The sequence below is a fragment of the Mustela lutreola genome, chromosome 6, assembly GCF_030435805.1.
Source record: "Mustela lutreola isolate mMusLut2 chromosome 6, mMusLut2.pri, whole genome shotgun sequence".
Lineage (NCBI taxonomy): Eukaryota > Metazoa > Chordata > Mammalia > Carnivora > Mustelidae > Mustela > Mustela lutreola.
In genome coordinates, this window is record NC_081295.1 from 93,216,781 (window position 1) to 93,237,573 (window position 20,793).

At 40.0% G+C, this 20,793-nt stretch overlaps 1 protein-coding gene across 3 annotated transcripts; it reads left to right on the forward strand.

Moving 5' to 3' along the window:
• The first annotated feature begins 5,301 nt into the window (after nt 1–5,301).
• ENPP4 (ectonucleotide pyrophosphatase/phosphodiesterase 4) lies at nt 5,302–20,302 on the forward strand. Of its 3 annotated transcripts, none has more exons than XM_059178154.1 (4): nt 5,302–5,548; nt 13,201–14,059; nt 14,718–14,888; nt 16,852–20,302. In XM_059178154.1, the coding sequence occupies exons 2-4, from the start codon at nt 13,234–13,236 to the stop codon at nt 17,211–17,213; spliced, it is 1,359 nt and encodes a 452-aa protein (XP_059034137.1). In that variant the 5' UTR covers nt 5,302–5,548; nt 13,201–13,233; the 3' UTR covers nt 17,214–20,302. The 3 variants fall into 3 exon arrangements, with proteins under 3 accessions (XP_059034137.1, XP_059034134.1, XP_059034136.1); XM_059178151.1 differs by having other exon boundaries at nt 5,304–5,548; nt 16,849–20,302; XM_059178153.1 differs by lacking the exon at nt 5,302–5,548 and adding an exon at nt 5,611–5,632 and having other exon boundaries at nt 16,849–20,302.
• Nucleotides 20,303–20,793: the final 491 nt, after the last annotated feature.

Sequence of the window (20,793 nt, forward strand, 5' to 3'; positions counted from 1 at the left end):
TTGGCCTTGAGAAGCTAGAAAAGGCAAGGAAATGGATTCTCCCTAAGGGTTTCCAGAAGGATTAAGCCCTGCCAACTTTTCTAGATTTCTGACTTCCAGAACCATAAGATAAAACATAGTGATTTGTTACAGCAGCCATGGGAAACCACCTCACTGTCTAACCAGGGGTTCTCTCATCCTCCATCCATTTCCAGGTTCCTGCAGCTGAATATAAACTCTGCAGGATTTCACCTCTCCCTCTTTGGGCTTCCCTTATAGCATTTATTTCACTAGGTGGTAATGTAAGCAAATATTTGCTTTTTCTTCTTCCCCTTCCCCTTTAGATGTAAGTGATAAAAACTCAATTAAAACTCGCTTAAACAAAGGAAGAATGTATTGAGTCATGTGACTGGAAAAGCCCAGCCCTGGGCTTCAGGGAAACTTGGATCCAAGTGCTCGGTCACCGGGTATCATGCCCCATTTCTTGGCTTTGTGCTTTCTGTGTTGGCTTCATTCCCAGGTAGACAGACTTTCCATTTGCAGTAACCACAATGATCATGGGTAGCTGGGGCAGGTTTATAGTCTACCTATTTAGCAGCTGGGGCTAAAAGACTGACTCTTTCTTAATTGTTTCCAAAAAAGTTTCAGGATTGAGTTTTTTGGGTCTGGTCTGGGGCAGGTCCCTATCACCAAACCAATTCCTTTAGTTGAGGGATTGGAATTGGCTCTCATAGGCCAGGCTTTGGTCAGAGTTACAGTGACCAACTCATCTGAATTTGCCTGGGACTCTTCTGATTTCAGCATCAGAAGTCCCCTGCCCCCCAGGAAACCCCTCAGTGTAGAGCAAACTGGGATAGTTGGGTACCAGGAACTCCATGTTGGAGATGAGGGGAGATGTGGTCAGCCCCAAATGACTCCCATAGATTGAAAAGGAGGTGGTTTCCTGGAGGAACCACCAGAAGAAGAGGAAATGAATGCTGGGTGGGTAAAAGCAACAGAAAGATGTCTTCTCCATTCACTTTTCTAGATTAGAGCTACCTTGAAGTCAGAGACTGAATCTTATTCATTTTTGTGTCTTCTAAAAAATCAAGTACATTGCTTTTACCTAGGAAAGCCTCAAAAGAACTTACACTGCTTCTTGTATCACTTTATGAAATTCTTGAAAAAATTCCTTCAGAGTGAGGGAGGAATATTTAACACTAGTTCATGATGGATAATACAGAATCACATTTAACAGGAGCCTTTAAAAATAGTTTACAGTCTTACTTGATTGAGATTATTAAAATGTAATCTTGCAGAAAATGGGGTGGGTGGAGAGGTTTGTTTTTTTTTTTTAAAGATTTTACTTATTTATTTGACAGACAGAGATCACAAGTAGGCAGAGAGGCAGACAGAGAAGAGGAAGCGGGCTCCCTGCTGAGCAGAGAGCCCAATGCGGTGCTCAATTCCAGGACCCTGGGATCATGACCTGAGCTGAAGGCAGAGGCTTTAACCCACTGAGCCACCCAGGCGCCCCGAGAGAGTTTTAATTAAACTTGCAAAATCACTGAAATACGATGATCCCTCTCTCCCCCACCCCCGCCACTGTCCTTTCTAATCCCCTTATATTAAAGATAAACCTGGTATTGCATTTAACGTTAACATCTAATATATATTAAAAAGTGAAACTTCAAATACTCTTCTAGTGATCTGAAATTCTATTCACTAGTTTCAGTTTTGTTATTTAATCAGACTGAGCAGTGGATAAGAATTGTTTTTCTTTGGGCAGGGTGTGGCTTTTCCTCTGAAACGTTTTTTCTGTAACTTCTAAGTCTGACCCATCCCTTCCAGCAAAGAGTTATGCATCCCCATTAGGAGTTTTAAAAAAGAAAGCTACATAAAGAGCTATGTCTTCCATCTAGAGAACAGGATAAAGATTTTAAAGTATTTTATGCTAATGATGAATCTCGTAGTAAATGGTGGGGGAAAAGAAGAAACGGCCTCTAACATAGTGCTTCCAGACTTGACATTGGCTATGGGGCAAAGACTAACTGAAACTACTTTTTGTGACTTTAGCCAAATCAATTCTCTCTGAGGCACAACATTCATTTGTAAATGATGAGTTTAAATGATTGCTTCTAGCTCATTTCAGTTTCTAACACAAAATGGGTTTAAACCTTCTCCATATTTCTAAGATTTATATAAAATTTTTTCAAAAGCTGAGCTGAAAGAACATTACAAATGAATGTTATCATTTTGCCAGTAAATGAATAATATATATGTCTAAAAATCACTATGGAAGGGAAGAATTTATGATACTGTTGTGTTTTGTTTTATTATCATTAAGGTCCTCCAATGAATCTATAGCATACTTCCTGGTAGAGTTAACTGTAATGATTCCCCTTCCTTCCTATTGAGAAAAGAAGCACAGTTTAGGAAAGACCTCAGCTCAAGGTCTGGACCCAATTGATCCCCTGGTAATTCCACATTCTTCTCTGGCTTAGATTTAGGCATATGACCCAATTTTAGTCAAAGTAAGTGAGGGTTGCTGAAGACTTCTGAGACAGAGAAAAGAAACCTAGAAGTCACTTCTGTTGCTCAGTGGAAGTGAAAGATGAATCCTATGGTTCCTGTTGTTACTATTATGTTTACCACTAGAGGAACCAGCAGCCAAGTCTGTTAATAGCCCCTTGGTGATTTAGAAAAAACCCGGTACATGGCAACATTGTTGAGCTGCTAATTCAACCAGTCCCGAACCCTATCCTACCTCCAGTCTTCCTATTTCACGGGATTATAAATAACCTTATTATTTATGCTCATCTGAAACAAGTTCTCAGTTGTGGTTGAAATGGTAAAGATTTGAAGGATAACAGAAGCTTGATGTCAAAAGAGCCTCGTGAGTCATTTTGTCCCCCTGTTCTCAACCATATTATCTATAAGAAGGAAACGTGACTGCCTAGGACTCCCTGATCTGACCCAGCGACATGGGCAGTGGTCTAGAGGAAGGGAGCCCTTCTTTCCTATGCCCATCCAGCTGCTCTCTCCACGACACATCTGACCTTTGTAGAAGTCTGTTTTGTCTACTCTTTAAGCAATCATGCACCACATGAATGAACAAACAGGTTATGTATAATCATGTGGCGCCCAAATCCAGAAAATTTAAGTTCCACTAAATTGGACATTATGTAAATTCTCTCTGAATTCTGACTTCTGATGACCATTGTTCAGGTTGGGGAATGTATTCTGGTCATAGTGATAATAATCGCTAACACTTAACCATGTTTCAGACATTGCACTGAGTACTTCACTTGCTTTTTCTCATTTATTTGACAATATAACACCAAGAGGCTGGTACTAAAAGAGGGCTGTTTTTGCATATGAGGAATTGGAGGCTCAACTAGATAAGAGACACTGGTCTCAGATAGCTGAGCTACTGAGTGGTAGAGTGAGTATTAAAACTCAGGTCTGGCAGAGTGTAGGGACGGAATTACATGGCTTCTCCCACTCCTTCCAGCTCTGACAACCCACAGATCTAGGATGCCCAATTCACCAATGCACAGGCCAGCCTTGAGAGTTGCAAGTGGAATTAACTTGTGAAGGTACAAACTAATAATCAACAGTATATGGTTGGCCCAAATTGTCTCTGCAGCTGCTTGTAGACTCTGGAGTCCTAGCTGATATGAGAAACAAAGGCAAAAGAAAAATTATTAAATTTCCTTACTACATACAGCCCATTGACAAGTCCTTGAAATGGGCAGAGTGAACATTAACTGCTTCAATGTTAATACTTTGAGAAGGGCAAAAGGCAATCCTAGCCCGGAACACCCCCCTACCCCCACCATCCTGTAAGTCTACTTCAACATATAAATATTTTTTTGGAAACTTCCTTTGTCATCCCCTAAGAATATGGCCCACTGATATACATCTGAAGGGTCTCATGACTAAGGTTTTACTAGACAGTAATAAAAGACCTTTTCCCAACAATAGCTAGCCTCCTCAAGATCCCGGAAACCTAAGCCCCTCCCAACCTGAAAGCATATAATAGGCTCGAGAACACACTGCAGTTCTTTCTGCCCATGGGTCCTGGTCCTTTTTGCACCAAAGACATCTCAAGAATTCTTTCTTGGCTGTTGACTTCTAACCCTAACATCACCATCCATGCCTATACTTTAAAGCTCATACCCAAGGTTCAGACCTTAGACCTTGATTTTTCTTTCTTTTTTTTTTTTAAGATTTAATTTTTAAGTAATCTCTATACCCAATGTCGAGCTCAAACTCACAACTGCAAGATCCAGAGTCACACAGTCCACTGATTGAGCCAGCCAGGTGCTCCATAGAAGTTGATTTCTAAGGTCCACTATTGAAGGTTACTAATCCAGGTACTGGGTTTATATCCAGTAAATACTCAACACCTGAAAATATTAACATAGGACTAATATCCTTAATTCATCTAATTGCATTCTTTTAAGCAACTGTTGGAGCTACACTACTGATTATGAAAGAAAATATCCCCTTGGATTTTGCATTTTAAAGTGACGGGAGGCAAGAACCAAGAGCACCTTAAAAGTTCTGTTAAATTCAATAAACATTTAATAAGATACTTTTCAATTCCAGGTCCTGTATTTGGCACTGCAAATACAAAGAGAAAAAAAAGATACCATCCATCATTCACCAGGTATGCCTGGGTAACCCAAGCGTTAACAAATAAATCAATTTCATCTGGTAATTTCTCTTTCTACTAGTAAATTTAAAGATACATTCTTCTGCTCTATTAAGTTTCCAATTGAAGGCGGAAGCACAATCCCATATGCATCTGTCCAAAGACATGCCCATTTCTCAGCTGGTTCCCTACTGCAAGGATCTTTTTCTGTGAATTGTGACTTTCCTTGTAAACTGCCTACTACAGAACTTCGGGTGTAAAGGCGCTCAATCTTCCAGCAAAACAGGTACTTTGGGTAGAATCACACCGCGTTTATTTCAAGTCCCTGGAACTGTCTAAAGTTGCTCTAGATTTGTGCTGGGCCCTTGGTGCAGCCAAAGTCGCTTTTCCTGAGGACACCAAAGTTGCCAGGTGCCTCTTAACTAGGAATGAACTGGGCTTGGCAACAGTTAGGTGTCTTTCCCGGACACGCTGGGTTTCAGGTTTCCTGAAGGGCGTCCAGCACTAGGATAATAGGAAAGGGGCGGGGTGGAAGATAGGAACCGACCTTCTCGAGGTCCAATGCAACCCCACCAAAGCCGCTGTCTCCAGGTGGTACCCGACTCTAACCAATCGCAAAGGGGATTACATTTGACGCGGCTCCGCCAGCCAATCCGAGGACGCGTCTCAGCCTGCGCCGCCCGCGGGGGTCCCTGCGGGCTGGCAGCAGGTTCCGCAGTCGCGCGTTGGGCGGCTGCGCACACTCCAGAGTGCCCGCAACAAAGCGGTTCTGGGGGAGGTTGGGGCTGTTACCCGCGGCGGGGGCGCCCGCTATTGCGCAGGCGCCTCAGGAAGATCTCTGCCTCGCGCAGAGATCGGGTCGGCCTCGTCCCCAGGGCCCACGAGCGCGGGGTTCCGCCAGTGCTGAGTTCCGCGCGCCGGCTGCAGCGGGTGAGTGCGAGCCTCGCGCGGCCGGCCTTCCGGAGGGAGATGCCACCCCCTCCTGGGTCGCCTGGGGCTTTGGCACTGGAGGTGGTGAGAAACACCCCCCACCCTTCCCCGGCCCCCGGGGCGGTGGCGGGTCGTCCGCGCGGGGACCCGCAGGCACCGGGAGAGGGCTGGGCTGGGCGAGGAGGAGGGCGGTGTGGGGGGCGGAAAGAGCTGTTGGCAGGTGGTTTGGGACGCGGCGGGGTTGGGGGCGGGGCGTGCTGTGAAGGGTGCGGAGGGCGTGAGCTGACAGCGGCGGAGGAGCGAAGGTGGGCAGGGGTGACAGCGAGGGGAGGCGGGGTGGGCGTTTGCGTCTGAGTATTAGATCGGAGCTCGTGGCAATTACATAATCAAATTTAAGAACTAATTTCTTAGAAGACCAAACAGCAAAGATCACATTTAAGTGCTTTTTATAGGCTGGACACCGTGTTAAGCCCTCGACAAACAATGCTTCCTTTTCTCGGTATAGCAACCGTGTGAGATCGTAGCGTCCCATTATACAGATGGGGAAATTCAGGCTCGGAGGAGTGAAGAGTTACGTTCCACATTGTACGGCTGGTGACAGGCAGATTCAGGTTTACACTGGGTCCGACTCCAGAGTGGTTTTGCCTGACCACCAGGTGATCTGCTGGACCTAAGCCTGAGAACTTACTCCGTGTTCTAGGCAGTCAGCTGCTCCTTTTAATGTCATGGTTTTCTTTTCTTCCTTTTTTTCCCCCCAGAGGTTGTTCCCAGGCTATTTTAAGGAAATTAAGGTCATTTGAAAGCAAAGAGGAAATAGCTTATGTATTTTAGATTAGCTACGAAATATAATTTGGGAGAAATGTTGATGAAAATGCAAGAAGTACGTGAGGGGTTATTTTACTATGTAGAAAGTAAGATGGTGTAGCTGTTTTCAAGATACTAGAAAATTTTGTGTGCACTTGAAAATGGGAGAATTATTTAGAATCCCAACATTTTTACGACTGAGAAAGTCTTCTAAAGGGTAGTTTTTTCCCCCTTTGGTGAAAGAAAATAATGATCTACAGGAAGCCACCGAAATTTCCCATGTCCACAGGCAATGCTATTTTATTTTAAAGCTGTGTAAAAGTTTCATTATAAATATTTGTGAAGTCTTTAGATGAGGGCTTTTGTATTATTACAAAGTAGATGGCAAGCTAACGGTGACAAATGTCTTTCACCATTTCCTGTAATTGCTGGCCTCTCTCAACTTCACTGGGACTAAGAATGCCACTGGGAACTGCCTGAGATGCATTCCATCCAGGTAAAAAAAAGTCATCCCAGAGGAGGTAGAGCAGGTTTTGTCCCCTGAATTGAAGATTACTACCTACTTCTTTTGGTTGCTGTTGGGATAATTGGAGTTATTTTACTATGTAGAAAGTAAGATGGTGTAGCTGTTTTTAAGATACTAGAAAATTTTGAAAACTTGAAAATGGGAAAATTATTTAGAATCCCAGTGTTTTTAGGACTGAGAATAGGATAGTCTGCTTTTTTTTTTCTTCCCTCCACTATTTTTGTTTGTTTGTTTGAAACATTATAGAATTTTTCTCAAAGTTGAGTAATATAACAATTAGTGATTTTCATTCCTTGAAAACTACTTGAGAACTTTTCGCTGGTATTTTGTTTATCAGTTAACACCCCCTGTTTGAATGAAACAGAATGCGGTAGACATAGATACATGTGCTGCTAATAAACATGTTCTGGCAGGAAAAGTTTTGGTAATCATTTGGAGTTGTTACTAGTCTTGTTAACTTGCTGTTACTAGACTTGTAAACTTGTGAGGAGCATGAATTAGTAAGTGCATATTGCTTTCTGAGCTTGGCCTACCACTGGACTTCAGCCCTATCATATGTAAAAAGAAGGGGTTGACCTAAATTTTTTCTAATTATTTTAGGGTTGCACAATAATAGTATTCTGCCTGTTATAATACAGACTTTTTCCTAACATAACAGCTTTGTAACTAGCATTGATAAAAAGAAACTAAATTTGACAGCCTGTTCTGTAACACTATATATAGATGTGTGTGTGTGTATCATGTCACAAACACTAAAGCTAACTCTGGGGGAAATTAGATCTGCTCAAAATTAATTGCCCAGTGACTAAATGTGAGCTTAAGTTCTGGGATCATTCTGATTTCAGAGCCTATAATCTTTCCGTTCTGTCTGTGCCTTGAAGTCTAGAGACAAGGATCCTAACAGTGTGCTAATGCATTCCTGAACCACAGGATAAATAGCACATATATTTGAACATAATTTTCATTCAAGATTTAGGGAAGAAAGATTTTGATTTATACGTATTTTGAGAGAGGGTCAGGCACAGGTTTTTGTTTTGTTATTGTTTTTGCATTTGGAAGGTGTTATAAAACATTTTCATGTTAAAACACCCAAGTCTATTATGGAATACAAATGTTACATAATTTGGGGCATAAATTGAGACGTCAGAGATGTTTCCTGTTTTATGGCAGGGCATTTCAGATGCTTTTAAGATTACAATTTCATTCCCTCTTTTTGTTTTTAATATAATAACTTTATTGAGATATAATTCACACTCTGTCCAGTTCACTCACCTAAGTGAACATTAGGGAGTCATAGAACCATCCCCACAGTCAATATGGGAACATTTTCATCGCCCCAGAAACAAACCTCAGACCATTGGAACTTACTCCCCATTTCCCTCCAGCCCTTTGCGCCAAACACTACCAATGTACTTCCATCTCTAATAAATTTGCCTGTCTTGGGCATTTAATCTAAAGAGTTATAGAAAAAGAGATCTTTAGTGATTGATTGCCTTCTTTCACTTAGTGTAATGCATCAGGGTTTATCCACTTATAGTGTCTGTATCGCTTCTCGGCCTTTTGGCTAAGATCAAGTGCACTTATAGTGTCTGTTAGGACTTTATTCCTTTTTATTGTCAAATAATACTCCATGCTTTGGGTAGATCACATTTTATTTGTCCATTTTTCATCACCTGGTGGGCGTTTGAGTTGTTTCCACTTCTGGGCCCTTATAAAATGCTGCTGTGAACATTTGTGTACAAGTTTTATTTAATGTGAGCATCTGTTTTAATTTCTTTTGGACATATACCTAGTAGTTGAATTTCTAGGTATTATGGTGACTCTGTTTAAACTTTTTAAAGAACTGCCAGAATGTTTTCTAGGTGGCTCTCCCATTTTACATTCTCACCAGCACTGGTATAAATGTTTCAATTTCTTTATATCCTTGCTAACTCTTATTATTGGTCTTTTTGATTCTCTCCATCCTAGTGGGTCTGATGTGTTATTTCATTGTGATTTTCATTTACATTTCCCTGATGGTGTTGAACATCTTTTTGTGGCCTCATTTGCCCCTTTATATTTTTGGAGAAATGTCTTTTTGGATCCTTTGCTCATTTTTTTAATTGAATTGTTTGACTTTTTAAGTTGTTACATTTTTATACTAATTATAAATAACTCATCAGACGATTTTAAAATATTTTCTCCTGTTCTGTGGGTTGTCTTTTCTCGTTCTTCATGGTATCCTTTAAAGCACCAACGTTTTTAGTCTCAATGAAGTCCAATTTTATTTATTTATTTGTTTGTTTGTTTGTTTATTTCTTTTTGGTGCTGTACCTAGGCACCAAAGAAGGCTTTGCCTAACTCAGGGTCATGAAGATTTACTCCTATATTTTCTTCTAAGAGTTTTATAGTTTTAGCTCTAAATTTTGGTTCATGAGCCATTTGTAATTAATTTTGGTGTATGGTGTGAGATGAGGGGTCCAAATTCATTCTCTGGCGTGTGGATATCCGGCTGTCCAGGCACCATTTGTTGAATTGGCTTGGCACTCTGCTGTTCTTAGAGATAACTGTATTGAAAAAGGTTTGGATATATATGATATTCCATTTGTAGTAATTCCTCAAAGGGCTTAGTGTTAGAAACAAGACTTTTTGGTGTATGGCTCTCAAGCACAGCGTTACAAAGAAGTTTTGGTGTTCTAGAACAGAGTTTATTCACCCTTGTCTTTGTTCTTTCAGGATGACAGCCCGATTCAGTACTCTGATTATTTATGCCCCTATTGTGAGTATGACAGATTTGAAAAGTGTAAAGCCCTCGTCCCCTGTTACATGGCACATACATACATTTTTGTAGTATAATCTTAAGTTATATTAGCTATGTATTGAATGATACTAAAAAAATAACCTAAGAGAATGTTTGAGCCAGACTTCATGCACAGGAGGTAACTTCAGGGTGTTTGGAAGCACAGACTATTACTGAAGAGCTCTTAGAGGTCACGTATAGGTCATCCAGATAAAGGCCTATTGCCTTTTACATGTCTTTGTGATACATTTGAGGCAGATGGTGATGGAGAAATATGGTAAAAGGAAAGCAAGGTTAGCAAGGATTTTCTGTAACTGTTTTAGTAATACGTATGTGGGCTGGGCCTGGATACTGCAGGGGCTTGACTGCCAGGCCAAAGTGTTTGTATAGGCAGGGGACTCTTGGAACTTTTTTTAGAGGAGTGTTATGAACAGAGCTACACGGGGAAGAGTAAGTTGGGAGCAGATATTGGGCAAGAAAGGGGAGGGTGGGTAAGGTGGGAAGGTCAGTTAAGAGACAAGAGGAATTAAGGGCTTTTAGAAGTCTGGCCACGGTAGAGATGGAAACAATGGGGAGCTGCTCAAAATGCAGGTTCCTGGCTTCTACTCTGCTCTGCTTCTACTCTATTCTGGAGTCAGAATTTCCTGGGTGTGAGAACTGGGCCACCACACTTACATTACAACAGGCTCCCCTCGGTGATTTTTCTGTCTGCTGTGCTGCAGGATGTGATTTGCAAATAGAAGCGATGAGGCTGGTGGTGAGGGGCTTCCTCAGGGCAGCTCTGGTGTGAGACAACGGGGAGCCGTCTTAAAGGCTGGGGAACGAAGGAAAGAAGTCTGGAGCTGCGTAGAACGCGTTCACTTTGACCTACCTCAGGCTTGTCTTGCCCACGGGATAGTTTGTGCCGTGGAATTGGTGGGGAAGGTGCCCCAGTTACTGAGGGACCAGGGCAGTACCTAAGACACTTTGTACGAAGTGCGGGGGGAGTACCTTTAAGCTGCGGAGCCGACAAGCTGTTTCAGTGGGCTCGTACTGGAGACCAGTACTTGTGTCTGGGAAGGTAGCTGTACCCAGTGACAAAGCAGGGGGTCTGCTCCCTCCACGCTCCCCCAGAGACCGGCGTGGCCTCCGCACAAGCTCTCTGGTTGCTGGACCCCGAGTGTGGCTGAACTCGCACCAACCCACTGAGGCAGGAGGTGAATAGTGCCTGAAGACGAGGTCGGGGCACCGAACACGGAGTGAGAAGTGCCGCTCTCTGTCTCGGTTCCGGAGACTGTGTCTGGATGGTGTGTCTCAATACCGAACGGCCTGGTTACTCTTCTCTTTGGAGAGCAGATTCGGTTTGTCATAACGTCCTGTTTGGGGTTTCATGGGTGGCATCGGCAGCATGTGACGCATGTACCACACTCAGAAGGCAGCTCAAGTCGGGTTAAAGTGGCCGGCTCTTGAGACCTACAGACCCTCACAAACAAATTTCTGTGCCTTTGGTCTTCCCAATTTCAAGTTCCTGGTTCTAAGACGGCCGCAGCTTCAGTCAACTGATGTGTGAATGACTACGCACACACAGATCGTCTAGCTGGCATGTTTGAAGGAAAGAAAGTCTCCGCCTTTAAGTAATTGTGGTTGAGTTGGGAGAAAGAACAGACGATAAGTGGCTCATGCACTTAATCATCATGTCAGTTAGCTTGTGGCCACTTCTGCCTGAACCTCGAGGTTCACACCCCCCACGGCCATACCTTGGCTCTTCCTCTGGAATAATTCACTCACCTCACTCCCACTACAGCCTCACATCCTTGCAGCTTCCCCCCAGAAGCTCTAGTCCAGAAAACTCTCTACTTCATTATCTGTAGCCGTTTGAACTTAGACGCCGTAGTTCAGATTTTAGTCACTCCCTAGTCAGGATCGTCTGCTTCCTTCGCTGTACTTCAGTTTCTCACAGAGTCTCCAGTGCAGGTTTTGTTCAGGCCCATGCCAGGGTCTCTGAATTGCTAGAGAAAAGCAGTCAGCGGTGTCACTAGGAGTTCATGACACCTGCTGTCCACTTTGACCCCCCCATCCTGCTCTTACCCTGCACTCTCTCCCCTTCTCCATGTTGGCCATTTCATACGTTCTCTGTTTCTCAAATCCGAGAACCTTTTGCCACCCTACTCCCTCTCAGTAATTGCCTCTACCTTTTGCAGCACAGAGAATGCAGCTCCCTTCATCTCCAACCCTCAGACCTGTTAGCTTACCTAGCTTTAGGTAGGTAAATCTTCTTGTCTATTACAGTGGAAGATACATCCTGTCCAGCTGAAGTGGGTCATCCTACTTAAATCACCTATCCTATTTTCTGAAGGACCAAAGATGATAGAGACTAAAGGCAGGGAGATTTATTATGGGAAAGCTGGGGGTTTTTGTTTGTTTGTTTGTTTTTTTAATAATCAGTGGATTGTCCAGAAAGAAAAAAGAAAAAAAAAATCAGAGCGAGCTCTGAGCCTGGGGTATTAGGTAGAATAATTATGTCCTTGATAGTAAAGAGGAAGTTTAAGGAATATGGTGAAGTTCTCAACAGCTGTTGGATTTTTTTCAGAAGTCACTGTGGCAGCCAAGCCCCTGTGGGCTTTGTCTGACAACCTCCTGTAAATACTGGGCATGTATAGATTGAGGTGGGATCTTTTTCTCAAGTAATATTTATTTCTTACCCCCCTTTTCCATGCCATATCTTCAACAGGAGCTGGTGGTAAGTCAGCATGGTAGAATTTCCACCACCTATTTCTGTGGTGTAAAAAGAACATAGGTTACCAGTCATTAAACTAGAAAAATAATCGCACTCCCTGGAGCCTCTGAAGGCTGGTATTATTTCTGTTTTGTGCAAAGGGATCTTTTTTTTTTCCTTCATCTGTTATTAAGGTTTTTTTTAAGTTTTTATTTTTTTAAAAATTTATTTATTTGATAGAGATCACAAGTGGACAGAGGGGCAGTCAGAAAGAGAGGAAGGGAAGCAGGCTCCCTGCTAAGTAGGGAGCCGGATGCGGGGCTTGATCCCAGAACCCTGGGATCATGACCTGAGCCGAAGGCAGAGGCTTTAGCTCACTGAGCCACCCAGGTGTCCCTAAAGATTTTAAGTAATCTGTACATTCAACATGGGCACAAACTTGCACCCTGAGATCAAGAGTTGCTTGCTGCACTGACAGAGCCAGTCAGGCGCCCCTGTTCTTATTAAGTCTTTAGAATAATTTCTGCTACTACAGAAAAGCAAGGCAACCAAACAGGAGTTTTTCTGTGGAGTATAAGAGTGGTCCATACCCCCTTCATTAAGAATGGGGCAGGACATGTATATAGGAAATTGGACAGGGAAAGGCAATTTTTGTTTTTTTCCAATTTTGGCTTTATTCAGTTATCTTTCAGTAAATGACATTATCTTTTAGTAAATGACGTTACCTGATTTTAAGATCATATAAAGCTGGTATACTAAAATTTGATAAATTTTTGCTTCTCTTCTCCTGATGGCTAAACTTCTGAGCAACAGCACTACCACTTATGAACTGTGTTTTTATGTTTTAGGAACCCTGATTGCTCTCCTTCAACACGTTCATTATGAAGTTATTAGTAATACTTTTATTTTCTGGACTTATAACTTGTTGTGGAGGTAACTCTTCCCATAGCCTGCCATCCAAGCTGCTGCTGGTGTCCTTTGATGGTTTCAGAGCTGACTATCTACAGAACTATGAATTTCCTCATCTCCAGAATTTTATCAAAGAAGGAGTCCTGGTAGAGCATGTTAAAAATGTTTTTATCACAAAAACATTTCCTAACCACTACAGCATTGTGACGGGCTTGTATGAAGAAAGTCATGGCATCGTGGCTAATTCCATGTATGATGTAATCACAAAGAAACATTTTTCTGACTTTGATGACAAGGATCCTTTTTGGTGGAATGAGGCGGTACCTATTTGGGTGACCAATCAGCTTCAGGAAAACAGATCAAGTGCCGCCGCTATGTGGCCTGGTACTGATGTACCCATTCACAATACCACACCTTCCTATTTTATGAATTATAGCTCTTCAGTGTCATTTGAGGAAAGACTAAATAATATTACCATGTGGCTGATGAATTCGAACCCACCAGTTACTTTTGCAACACTCTACTGGGAAGAACCAGATACAAGTGGCCACAAATATGGACCTGAAGATAAAGAAAACATGTACAGAGTGTTGAAGGAAGTAGATGACCTTATTGGTGAGCTAGTCCACAGACTCAAGGTGCTAGGATTGTGGGAAAATCTCAATGTGATCATTACCAGTGATCATGGGATGACTCAGTGCTCTAAGGACAAACTGATAAACCTGGATCTCTGCATTGATCGCTCAAGCTACACTCTTGTAGATCTGACTCCAGTTGCTGCTGTCCTTCCCAAAATAAGTAAGTAACCTTGTAGCTGAGGGATATTCAAAGGGAGCAATTGAGTTAAGAGAGATGGTTTTGCAAAAGAATACAGTTTGGCTTTTGTAGTGCAGTACCATATATTCCTACTGGGAATGAGATTATATGTTTACCCCCTTAATTAACAAGTCTTTAAGCAGTTAGCCTAAGACTCATTTTCGGAGAGATTGCTTCCTTGCTTTTGATATATTTTTTAAGTATTCACACTAATTGAAAAAGGAAATTTTTATCCTTAAAAAAATCTTGGATTTTTGTTTGAGATGTATTGTTTATCTATTGATCTTAGAATTAGTAATTAGCAGCAATACATAATTTATATTTACATAGAAAGCTATACATGAAAATGTTCCCTTTTGTATAAAAATCCACCAGAGAGAATCACAAAATGAAAAAAGTGATACGTGAATGCTTGGAAAGCTAGGGGTGTGTGTGTGTGTGTGTGTGTGTGTGTGTGTCTGTCTGTCCGTCCAACAATATCACATAATTATTGCTCTCTTTTTTGAAGAATTAAAAGTGATTTAATAGATGGCATTGTTCAGGATTTATTTCCAGTTATTCTAGTTAGAAGTTTTTTTTTTTTTTTTTCCTTATCAGGCAATCATAACTTTCTTCCTTTACTGCTTCCTTTTTCTTCCAGATACAACAGAGGTTTATAACAAACTGAAAGTCTGTAACCCTCACATGAATGTTTATCTCAAAGAAGACATTCCTGCCAGATTTCATTACCAACATAATGATCGAATTCAGCCTATTATTTTGGTTGCTGATGAAGGCTGGACAATTGTGTTAAATAAATCATTACCAAAATGTAAGTATTTAGGATATTTCTATTGTATTCTGGGGATAAATCACACATTGTGACATTGTTCCGTTAACAGCGTACTTTGATTTAGAGATACTAACACTGTGTAATCAGTTCACTTTTTGATTGGATAATTCTCAGGTTTTCATTCAAAAGCAATTTATAACCACAGTTTTACCCTTAGATGAGGAAGGTAGGTGGCATTAAGGGCAAAGGTGTAGTTGACTGTCTTACCCACACCACAGTTACTGTCAGTAACTTTTCAAGGTTGGTTCTTGTAGAGAATGAGAAAAAAGTAAAGAAACAAAGTAAAAGGGGAGAGATTTGATAGTTCAAATGCTTTTTTAAATTATATGTGTGTGTTTAAAAAAATTGTCCTAATAACTCAAAGTCTTTCCCCAGTGATGAAATCATTTACCTGAGCGCTATAGCTGTTTGGAACACTAGGCAAAAACCAAAAGGTAAACAAACCGAAATTTACCCAGTAAACAAAGCAGGTGTATCAGAAACTCTCCTAAAGCTTGAGGAGTTACAGAGGGGAGAGTTACAGGTCTTCCCTGCACCAAACTTGATTGATCCCTATGTTAAATTCAGTTTGAGTACTTTAAAAAACAAAACAAAACAAAAAAAAACCCCTGATTTTGTAGTCTGTAACAGGAGTCAGAGTACTTTTTCTGTAAAAGGCCAGATAGTGAATATGTTAGGCTTTATAGGCCCTCTGGTTTCTCACTCACTCAATTCTTCCTTTGTAGTGGAAAAACAGCAGTGGACATTATGTAAACTAATGCATGCTGGGTGTTGAAATGAAACTTTGTTTACAAAAACAGGTAGAGAGCTGAATTTGATCAGGGGCTATAGTGTGCAGATCCCTGATCTATAGCCAATCAGAAGCTTCAGACAAGGATAAGAGTAAAGGTTAATGGAATTTATATGTTATTTTTGCTTATTTACTAACTGTTGAAAACTGAGAAAAGACAGAAAATTTAGAAAAGAGAGAAAAATCTATTAATACAGAAGTGCAGAGTTTCCCCTTCCAAACTCTTTTCTATCCCATATACATGTATGTTTTTATATTATTGAAATTATTATGGAAATCCTAAAGTCTATATAATAAAGTGTTATATTCTGTTATTATGTTGATCCCATTCATTATTTGTTAAGAAATATTTCAGACATGAGATTAAGGGATTCAGTAACACAAACTAATAGACTCACCACCCCATCACTTGTACTTTGTATGAAAGCTGGAGCTTATCAGTGCAACAGGCGTACAGGAAAAGGGAATATTTGCCAAAATAAAGCTAAAAACTGAGGATTTGGTATTGGGGTTCTGTCCGGGACTGTCGTGTTTTTCTGTGAGTTTGATTTGGAGTTAGAGGTTGGTGAACTGGTTAGACTTCATGTTGACTGCAGGAACCCCTTCTTTAACATTCTCACTGGGCCCTCCAGAGGTCGAGGCAGAGTGAGGCATTCACTGTCAGTAAACCAGGAGTATATTATGTAATCCTCTTTCTTATCACAGGAGCAGTTGATGTAGGTAAGGCTGCAGATGCACTTCTTCCTCATTCACTGGTTTTACTCACTTCTGCTCTCCCCAGTTGTTCAGGACCCAGCCACTCTCGTCTAGGCACTAGCGCTCTCTGCACGCACACAGTGCTGGAAGTTGGCGGTTTAGATGAGTGGGGCTGGTGCTGAAAGACAGGTGCATCAGGTGGAGAAATAGTTTTAAAGCCTCGGGTCATGACCACTTGGGAAAAAAGTGTATGTGTGAAACAGGGGATACATGGCTGAGCTGGAAAAAAACAGATAATTTTCTTCTGGCCCCTGTCAGGTCCAGCTAATCAGTTTTAATGGATCGGAATTACACTGGCAAGAATGAGTATATTTACACTAGAAGCAAGTTGTTTTATAATCGAAAGATCAGTCTTTCTTTTAGGAACTAACCTAATCTTGTTCTTTTTTTCAGTAGGTGACCATGGTTATGACAATTCTTTGTCGAGTATGCATCCGTTTCTAGCTGCCCATGGTCCAGCGTTTCACAAAGGCTACAAACACAGCACAATTAACAGTGTGGATATTTATCCAATGATGTGCCACATCCTGGGATTAAAACCACATCCCAATAACGGAACCTTTGGTCATACTAAGTGTTTGTTAGTTGACCAGTGGTGCATTAATCTCCCGGAAGCCATTGGAATTGTGATTGGTGCGCTTTTGGTCCTAACCACGCTAACATGCCTGATTATAATCATGCAGAATAGACTGTCTGTACCCCGTCCGTTTTCCCGACTTCAGCTGCAAGAGGACGATGACGATCCTTTAATTGAGTAGCATGTGCTGGATTTTATAGAGTGTCTTTGATCAGTCGCGATACTGAGGACACAATGGTATTCTAACGATGAAAAATACACCTTGAGAGACAAAGAACTTAGACCAAGCATGCTAGAATTCTTTTGTTTTTCCTTGTGCTTTGTTTTACTGCATCAGCTAATACATAAAACCCTGACCATAGCAAAAATTGCTAGTAAATCAGTAGTTAACACCAACTATTTCTCCAACTAGAAAACTTTTTGTAAGAAAAATAATGCCTCTGCCTTTTTTTTTTTTTTTGCAATGAAGATTTGACACATTTTTAAATAAAAATCTATCAAAATTTAGTAGGCATGCTTTTCTAATAAATTTTTATATTTGTAACTGAAATAACAGAAATCTTTATGCAATTAGTGGATTTTGTGTATCAGGAAGGAAAAGTTTTCTATATTTTTATATTTAATAACTTTAATAGAGTTTGTATCCAGGTAAACCTATGACATTGGAAGACCTCTGTGAAGGTTAATAAAATTGGTTAAGCAGGCAGAACAGATCTAGCATATGAAGAAATTATTTTAAGAAAAGCTATTATAAGAAAAACAACAAAAACCATGTGATACAAAGCTTGAGTCTTTACCATTGTCTTTGTTAAGATTCCTAAGCTGTTGAAGCCAGGAAAGATATCTTTCAAAGACTGTTGCTATAAGAAATTAAGAAAATGGAAAGAATTACTTTTCTCTGTCTGTGCTTAATGCTGTTGTGTAAGTTATTCGTGTGTGTGTAAGTGTGTTTGCATGTATGAATGTGTAGACTTCCTGTGACTGACTGAAGCGGTCAGAGCAGCTGGTCTGTGGGCTGACTTCCACATTCCCACGGAACGTGGCTCTCAGCAAAGGGTATATTTGCACTTCATATTTGTTTACTTTCTTATGACTCACAAGCTAAAGTCATAACTTAAGAAAGTTCCTTAGTTTTTGCCACCATGTTTTACTTTCTCATATTGTTTATTGTAGCCAGAGGTATCCAAGCACTGTAAAAAAAAAAAAAAAAAAAAAAAAGTATGACCTGAATACAAATCTGGCTTCAGTTGGGTTGGAATGAGGAAGAGAGATTTTGATATCTATCTTCGGGGCGTTATGCCTTACTTTTTAGGCAGTAGAGTAAATTTAAAATGGAATTTGGTGTCTTGGATCTTTCCCACTGTTCCTATGTGAAGTGGCAGAGTAAACAAACGCTAAGCACTGTTGACATTGTGTAGCCTGAGTGCTGCCCCTCTGTTTCTCCAGTGTTTGGTTCACAGAAGTAATTACTCTGCTCTGATTTTTTTTAACATGTATGTCCAGAGCTAAGGATTTGTTGTAAAGAACTGCCATCCTAACTTTGCTGGGTGATACTTTCTAATAATCAGAAGTAATATTCAGAAACTGAGTTGTGGCAGATGAGATTATCTCTGTTAAAGGAAAAATGGGGTTCAAGAACCACCCATCAGGACTTGAGGCAAACAATTGATAGTGTGGTACTTACAGTTTTGACAGTATAAAATAAGCTAGGTAACTCTTTTACAGATAGAAATACTATCTACGATCAATATGCCACCCAGCTAAGTGGTGATCATCTGTGATGGTAAAGAACAGTGGTGCCAGGAATTGGACATACAATTCATCCCATTTGGTCACCACTCATTTTGCGACCTGAGGATTTGGTACCTCTTGTTTCTGGAGTTCTTGAGAAGCATTTCTACAGCCTGCATAAATAGTTCATGCTATTTGGTCATAAGTTGACTGTATTAAGAATAGCACAGTAAATAAATAAAACCAAGAGGATTAATTTTGCTTTTTGACAAATTTTATTTTGCCTTTTTCTCATATAAGATTTATTCTAGAAGTTAATAGTTTTCCTGAACAAAATAATAGAAAAATTGTTTGTTTTCAATTTCCATTAAAAATAAAACAAAAACAAAGGACAGTCCCAATTAACACAGTGGACACTTTTTTTTTGAAGTAAGTGAACTAGTAGCAGGACATTTTATCCTCGTCCAATAGAGCTTGGTCCTTGTGGTGCTGTTTCAGTCATTGCCTTAGTATGAGTGGTGGTTATAGGTTTCAGAAATCCATAACGAGCATTGAGCCTGTGAGTGGATTTGGGATGGAAATCCATCCATATGGATTGAAGAAGGAAGGGATGTCCTGTCCATGTCTTAATCCTTTGAACAAGATATTTACCTTTTTGCCTTGTCTTTCATTCTATTCTCAAAATACTAACTTTAAAATTGTAAAAATTTTTTTGTATATATGCTGATGGGACAAAACAGTATTTATTTAATCCAAAGAGATGTTTATATGTTATTATTTTGAACTTTATGTTATTTCATTTGTATCTTTAAAAAATTATCACTGTTAAAGCCAGTGACTGCCTAGTACACTGAGAAAATCCTTCAGTGAAGCCAGCCTTTACTTTAAGGTTTTGGTGTATATTTTGCTAAATAATTATCCTGACATGTTTTCTGGGTGATGGAAAATATTTGGCTCCAGGAAACACTTACCTGTTTATGACAACAACAGTCAAAGGTAATAGGAAAACTTATTGAGTGGTTTTTGTTAATTCAGTAGGTGAATTCAGAGTAAGTGCATTTACTTATAAAGGACAGTTCTGCTGTTACTAATGGGCAAGTTCTTCTGGTAAACAACAATAGACTTCTAATATAAATTATTTCAATGCTGTGTACTATAGGTTTTGTGATATTGTTTCATTAAGCTTCATACAAGAATTTAAAGATAAAATCTTGACGCATTAAAAGATTACAGATGCCTTTGCATTGTTCTTGGGTGTCTCCCTCTCTTGTCCGTATCTGGTAAGCTTTAAGGATGATGGCATTTAATTCCTTTTATTTGGAGGGTTTTACTTCGTTGTGAATATGTAAAGTTATAAATGAAGGATAAAGATAGAAAGTATTGTCACTTAAAATAGTGTGTAAATAAAATGACATGAGTGTGCTTTTAAAGAAATCTGTATGTAGTGCCTTAAGCTGAAGTAAAATCTATTTTGACTATATTGTCTGAATTCATAGTTAATGATTTTACTTATGATTAAAACATTTTATGTGAATAAAATCTACCACTTTTAGTGTAATTATTAGATATAGAATGCAATATTATTGATTTTTTTGTCACCCTGCAAAATATATTTACCGTAACTAATGTTGACATGACCCAATAATACTGCAAAAATCCATGTAGGCATTCATTACAAATTTTTAAAAAATCAGTATATAAGTATAAAACATTAACAAAATTTTAAGACAGTGGATAAATATGCAATTTAGCATGAGAATATCATTGCAAAGAAAGCCAAGCTAAATTTTGCAGCGCTTCCATAACTATAATTTATTGGTATACAGTAGAAGGGAAGAAGTTTGAAAAAGCAGTCTACAAAAACAGGTAAGGGAGGATTATAGCATTTAAACTGTGTTTTGTAAATAGCCATACTAATTGAGTACAGGTTCAAGAAAGTAGAGCAGTGTGATAAATGCATTTCCCATGCTCATACTCAGGGAACACTGCTAGAAACTGTGGGAGAAAACAAAAAGAAAAGGTACATTCTT